This window comes from Octopus sinensis, linkage group LG18, assembly GCF_006345805.1.
Source record: "Octopus sinensis linkage group LG18, ASM634580v1, whole genome shotgun sequence".
NCBI classification, from domain to species: Eukaryota; Metazoa; Mollusca; class Cephalopoda; order Octopoda; family Octopodidae; genus Octopus; species Octopus sinensis.
Genome location: NC_043014.1, coordinates 5,625,432 through 5,632,766, shown reverse-complemented (window position 1 = coordinate 5,632,766; position 7,335 = coordinate 5,625,432). Strand labels below are relative to the sequence as shown.

The 7,335-nt window shown below is 36.9% G+C and overlaps 1 protein-coding gene across 1 annotated transcript in view; it reads right to left on the bottom strand.

Annotated features, from left to right (window-relative positions):
• Positions 1-1,803: 1,803 nt before the first annotated feature.
• The window catches only part of LOC115221349 (short-chain collagen C4), a 12,238-nt gene continuing 6,706 nt past the window's right edge, over positions 1,804-7,335 (bottom strand). The window contains exons 2-4 of the mRNA XM_029791527.2: positions 6,427-6,478; positions 4,183-4,257; positions 1,804-2,591 (exon numbers count right to left, since the gene is read on the bottom strand). Of these exons, the coding sequence (XP_029647387.1) occupies positions 2,101-2,591; positions 4,183-4,257; positions 6,427-6,478 (618 nt within the window). The 3' untranslated portion in view covers positions 1,804-2,100. The remainder of the gene's footprint in view (positions 2,592-4,182; positions 4,258-6,426; positions 6,479-7,335) is intronic.

Here is a 7,335-nt window from a genome sequence, read left to right as displayed (position 1 = left end):
TCTGCTATAGCCCCGGGCCGACCAATGCCTTGTGAGTGGATTTGGTAGACGGAAACTGAAAGAAGCCTGTTGTATATATGTATATATATATATATATATATATATATATATATATATATATATATATATATATAATATGTATGTGTGTGTGTGTGTGTGTGTGTGTGTGTTTGTGTGTCTGTTTGACAACCGATGCTGGCATGTTTACGTCCCTGCCACTTAGCAGTTCGGCAAAAGAGACCGATAGAATAAGTACCGGGCTTACAAAGAATAAGTCCCGGGGTCGATTTGCTCGACTAAAGGCGGTGCTCCAGCATGGCCGCAATCAAATGACTGAAACAAGTAAAAGAGAGTAAAGAGTACGTATGGCATTTTGTGGGGAGTTTAAAAGTATTGACTGCTTAAGAAAAAGAAACTTTCGTGACAATTTTCAAATACCGTATGAGTTTAATTCTTTCTTTTTTAGAAGAACATGTAAGGGGCCACAGAAATAAAGAGAAAGGAAACCCACTGTGTTTATCAGCAAACGTTTATAAAGAATTGTTTGAAACAGATCGATTCTTCTCCAGCCATCTCGAATATTGATAATTTCTTGTATACTGTACCTTGTATATTCACTAATTAATATTTATTGTCCGGGATACTACTGGGTGTGATTCACTGGAATCTTTTCTCAAGCTTGTCTTCATATTTCCTTACAAGGCCAAGTATTTTGTAGACTCAGTTATAGCGTTTCTTCAAGGGTAAACTACCTAGAATTATCTCATGACAATACTACACATACGCTAGGTTTCTGCATTAGATTTGAAGCACGGGTCGAGAACCAAATGAAATTGTTATCTTCTGTAGGACATATTTCGAAATTGGACGGCGCAAAAGAAGTAGTGTGTGATGAGCTCTCTTTCTTTAACACCAACCAAGCTGTTTAATTTGTCTTTTTGTTTAAATCCTCTATTTGTAGCCGCTAAGCATTCCATTGCTTAGCAGCTAGAAATTGCTAGAATGTTCTAATGAAACATTCTAACGAATTAAAGCACATTTCGATTCTGTCACTATTCTTCCAGGACGTTCATCTTTTTGATCCCTAGCTGGCGTCCGGAATGGGTAGCTGTACTCTCAAGTAATATGCTGCTGTGGGCACCGCTGTATGATGGACACTGCTGATGATGTTATTTGACGCTTTTTGACCCATGGCGTTGTCCTTAGCTTGCCTGAAGTCGAAACGGTGCGACTTCAGGTCTTCCTCAATTTCTTTCACGCATATTTTCTTCATTGTGCTTCGCTGGACTCTCTAGTGCGTGGGCCGTGCCGCCACATAAATGCGGTAGTCTTGCGGTACTCATACAGCATTAAAAGGCGGCGAGCTGGCAGAAACGTTAGCACGCCGATCGAAATGCTTAGCGGTATTTCGTCTGCCGTTACGTTGTGAGTTCAAATTCCGCCGAGGTCGACTTTGCCTTTCATCCTTTCGGGGTCGATAAATTAAGTACCAGTTACGCACTGGGGTCGATGTAATCGATTTAATACCTATGTCTGTCCTTGTTTGTCCCCTCTGTGTTTAGCCCCTTGTGGGTAATAAAGAAATAGGTACTCATCCAGCAGATGGGAGGACTTATTTTTTGAGATATCGAGTATTTTGTTTCCGAATTGTGGGTAGAATGGTCACTCACTGTATTAGTATTACTCTGAATCCGATTCGTTCCAAGTATTAACACTTTTTTTAATTATGAGATTATGCATGACACATAGCATGTATGATATTAGTTGGGTTTTGTAATATATTTATACAAAGAGGACACTGTCTTTTAAAATTAGATATCATTTTATTTCAGTATATAAATATATGTAGATAAACAAAAGCTTATATAATGCTTTTCAAGAATCATTCATTGAGGTTTGCATCCTTCGCTTTAGATAGATACTCTTCTCGTTTGGAATACTATTTTAAACAGCTATAATGTTGCTTATGTTAACCATAAGCATAAATTGAATAAAATATCATGAAACAAAATTACGTAATTATAAACTTTTCTTTGATATTATCACATGCAATTTTCCCATATACATTTTCAAATTGAAACGGATTCAGTTATGTTCTATTCAGTATTTACTGCACACAACACAGCTTAATTCTTGGCCATTGACATACGGTGGACATGGCAATGAACCACAAACACCCTGAACGAAATACAATAAAGCTCCATTTTCGTTTCTGTAACCTGCTGGATCAGCTTCTGGTGCATGGTCAACGCATACATACTCTTCTCGGCCCTTGTGATCGTTGTGGGCTGTCATTAAATAACCGTAATACTCAATCGTCCAGCCAGGGTAACAGCGTGTTCTGGCTGGTAACATCATAACAACAGCAGGTTGTCGTGTCAGACAGACAGCACACGGAACGTTGTGGTCATTAAGCGTTTTAGCGTTAGCTAAAGAAAATATATTAGCAACTGTTATCTCATATTCGCATCCATATATCTGAGCGGCCACTTCAAGCTCTGTAGTATAATTGGCCCAAATCGGATCATTTGGTAGACATAAGAAATTACTTCCACCACCAGGTTGGTCATAGAACTGCCCACCAACCACACCTGGAAATGGTAAGAACATATACAAAATAAATATGAAAAAACATGATAAAAATTAATTCTTGAATTTCATAACGTTCCTGAATCTTTTGTAAAATAAGTTAACTGAATGGAGGAAGAAATGGAATATTTGTAATGAAAATATCAAAATTATGGAATATAGTAGGGGCTATTATACAATCATAATACAAACCTGAATTTATATGAAACAACTAGTTTGTGATTAACAATTTAGAATTCTGCGACGTCTTACCTGTTAGTGTTACCTGTTATTGTGAAGGCGCAATGGCCCAGTCGTTAGGGCAGCGGACTCGCGGTCATAGGATCGCGGTTTCGATTCCCAGACCGGGCGTTGTGAGTGTTTATTGAGCGAAAACACCTAAAGCTCCACGAGGCTCCGGCAGGGGATGGTGGTGATCCCTGCTGTACTCTTTCACCACAACTTTCTCTCACTCTTACTTCCTATTTCTGTTGTACCTGTATTTCAAAGGGCCGGCCTTGTCACTCTCTGTGTCACGCTGAATATCCCCGAAAACTACGTTAAGGGTACACGTGTCTGTGGAGTGCTCAGCCACTTACACGTTAATTTCACGAGCTGTTCCGTTGATTCGGAACAACCGGAACCCTCATCGTCGTAACCGACGGAGTGCTTCCCACCTGTTAGTGTACGAAATTACGAATCAATGAATTCTTTCTATAATCATGTTATTTGCAATAGATCTTTTATGTATTATTGGATAGAACACATTCCTACCTCAATCAGAGTGAGCAATATATTATCGAGAAAAGCTACGTCAGTTTACACTGGTCGATTTAACTGGTCACCAGATTATAAATATGATTGAAGTTGACTATCGACCACCCATTAGAAACATGAGAAAAGAGTAACAAACGAGTTGATTCTTTCCCATCTTGAAATGCAACACGAATTTCTTTCCAACATACTTTTCTGTAGCATTTGGTGAGCTGGCGGAATCGTTAGCACGCTCGAGAAATATGCAGATCGGCATTTCGTCCGTCTTTACCTTCTGGTTTCAAATTCTACCGTGGTAGAATTTCATCATTTCGACGTCGATAAAAATAAACTGTCAGTTGAGCACTGAGGTCGATGTAACTGACTTCCCTGCTTTGCTCAAATTACTGGTCTTGAATCAAAATTTGAAACTATTAATACCTTAACGTTGAAAGGAAGAAAGAGGATGAAAATGCTGCATGTTTCGAACTGCATTACTCTACGAACATACGTGTACCACTGGTAGCTATACCTGTATGTTGTACGTGTGTTGAGTTATGTATTCCGAGAAAGGAAACCTGGTTGTTTAATACATTTGACTATTTTGTTCCGAGGTGGAAAATAAGTTACAGTTCACGTTGCGAATGGAAATTTTCCTGTGTAGTCTCTGAAAAATCTGTAAGCTATGCCTGTAAACTGACATAATATAAAATACGAAGATCTGCATACGTGTGTGTGTGTGTGTGAGAGAGAGAGAGAGAGAGAGAGAGAGAGAGATAGAGAGAGAGAGAAGGAGGAGGAGGGGGAGTGATGGAAAAAATTTTTTAAATGCAGACAAAATGAACGAAATAATATACTAACCATCATATACAAGCTCTGAATAAGGTGGACAGGTCGTTCTACCCCACCGGGTGTACAGTGATCCGGGACCGGATTCTGTAAAATTAAAATGAAACAATGTATTTTAATAGAAACAATAGAAGAATCATCTTCAAAAGAAGTCGTTGGCTAAAAGTTATGAAATCGTGGGAAGAATAACTAGAAGAAAGGAAGGAAGGAAGAAAAAAGAAGGGGTGCAGAATTTGTTAGGTAAAACACAGATAGAGGGGCTAGGAGAAAGAGAGGGTGAATAAATGTAAGACAGAAAGAAAGGAGCAAGTGGCTGAATATACCCATAAATGTTCCATAGGAATAAACTTCAATAAAAGAAAATGTTAAATATTGAAACTTTTATCTTTTGCTTGTCCCAGTCATTAGACTGCAGCCATGCTTAGTTACCTCCTTGGAATTTTAGTCGAACGAATCGACGTCAGTGCGTTTTTCAAATCTTAGTATTTCTTGTATCGGTTTCTTTTGCCGAACCACTAAGTTACGGTGATGCAAACACACCAACGCCGGTAATCAAGTGGTAGGTGTGTGTGGGGAGAACACAGACAGAAAAACACACACATAGATATACACGCATATATATATGTAACTAGTCGTGGTAGACGAAAACTGAAAAAAACCGTCGTATATATACACACACATATATATTTGTATGCGTGTATTTATATATATATATATATATATATATATATATATAAATACACGCATACAAATACATATGTGTGTGTGTATATATACGACGGTTTTTTTCAGTTTTCGTCTACCACGACGAGTTACATGTTTTTGGTCGTCCTTAGGCTATAGTAGGGGACACTTGTCCAAGGGGGCACGTAGTGGAACTGAACCCGGGACCAAGTATTTGGGTAGCATGATCCTTACCACACAGTCACGCTTAATTAAATGTGTGCGCGTGAGTGTCTGTGTTTGTGTGTGTGTGTGTGTGTGTGTGTGTGCGTTTGTCTGTGTGAATATATGTATATATAAATATATATACAAATATTAATATATATGATATATATATTATATATCGAGAGATTTCTTAGAGACGAAACGGTTCTGAGAAAAAATAGAAATGATATCATACAAATGGACTTTAGAATATTTACCATCTTTTAGAATCTAAAATGAGACCAAATCAGGTTTATTAAACCTTTGATATCGAATGATTAACAATGTAATTATATTTTGATGTGTTTGATATATAAGCGGTTCAACGTATATATATTAATATATATAAATATATATACACACATATACAGATATACATATATAAATAGACACACCCCACACGCAAACACACGTCATACACACACGTGCATGCACAAATATATATTAATATTTTGTTCATTTTTTACATATAATGTTATCTATTTTCCTTTACAAATTCATTTCAGGATGCACTCCACATTTCTTTATACTTATTTTCTATCTTACCTTCATAACTGAATTGAAAATACCTGTCTGATGTTTTTCTCATAATCATATTCAAAGGTACTAATAAATATCGACGTAGCCTTGCTCAGGTACACGTATAAACATTTATTTGTACAGCATAATAGCATTAGTTTATATTATGGAAATTATTGCAAAGTAGAAAATGTTTTAGTAAGCAGCTAAACCTTCTGTATTTCATTGAGCAGATAGGGATAATAATGAAAAACCAATCCGATGTTGAAGGGACTAGAAGTCAGTCGCGGAGGAGACTAGTTTGGCTGAACACTGTAGAACTGAAAGCTAAATATTTTATGATACCTAATGAGGTTCCCGAACATTTCTTCAAATTACTTTGTCTTAAGAGTTTTATCTTTATATATAAAAGTGAAGTTGTGTGGTGTCTGTCTCCTACGATTTAGATTCCAAACTACTCCCACATTTTGCGGTGCAGTTTAACCAAAACCGGGTATCTTAAAGTCGTGATTCATATCGAGCCCTTCTGGGTATTAGCGCGCGTCTACGATGAGTCTACGATTTAAAAAAAAAATTACCATAATTTTTTTCCATTTTAATGCATTTTTTCGCTATTTTATAAGAGAAGTAACTCTCTAAAAATGTCTACGATGAGTCAACGATTTAAAAAAAAATTTACCATAATTTCTTTTTGCATTTTTAATGCATTTTTTTGCTATAACTCTCTAAAGATGCTTATATAGTTATTTCCCTTACAAACTCAAGCAACGCCGGGCGATACTGCTAGTATATTATAAAATTCATTCTTACTTGATGTGTCATCAGGTTTATCATCGAGAGATTTCTTGGAGACGAAACGGTTCTGTGAAAAAAATAGAAATAATATGTTACAAATGGACTTCAGAATATTTATCATAGTTCATAATCTAAAACGAGACCAAATCAGGTTTACTAAACCTTTGATGTCGAATGATTAACAACGTCATTATATTTTGATGTGTTTAATATACAAGCAATTCAACGTATATTTTACAAGTAACTATGCTGTTTGTGAAAGGAAAACAACAATTTTATCAAGTATTTATCACAACCATGCTTTGACTCTGGAGTTAAGTAAACGTAGAGACTATACAACAGAGGAGATAATTCAGCTAATTTCGTTAAGAAAGATATCTCAACGCTAGTGTGGTCTTCCTTCATTCTCTTAATCTTTTTCTTGTTTTCGTCATGGGGCTGTTGCCATACTGGGGCACCGCCTTGAAGAATTTTGGCCTAACGAATCGACCCCAGAATATTATTTTAAGTCTGGTACTTAGAGTATCCGTTTCTTTGCGTTTTACCTTCTGTAAAATGAAAACAATTTTACCTGCAGAGAGCAGTCAGGTTGGGCAGACAACTTGAAATCAAGATATACAAGAAAGTTTCCGGTTAAACTGATCAAAAGCATTACAGACATATATGATATACTTCAGGCTATTTATGGTTTTACTTGTTCGAGCCGATTATCTGTTTTTCGCAGGCACCAGATAGAGGTACTAAAACGAGCGGGACCATCATCTACATCCACTGTGTTCTCTCTAGTCGGACGCTCAACAAATCGTATTTTCTTGGGGTTTGGGTGTAGTTCTGGAAGATATATAGGCGCAAAAGTCTAGAGTACTGCAATAAGTGCACAGAACTCAGTGTATTCCACTTTGAAGTAGACTTTTACTTTTTAGA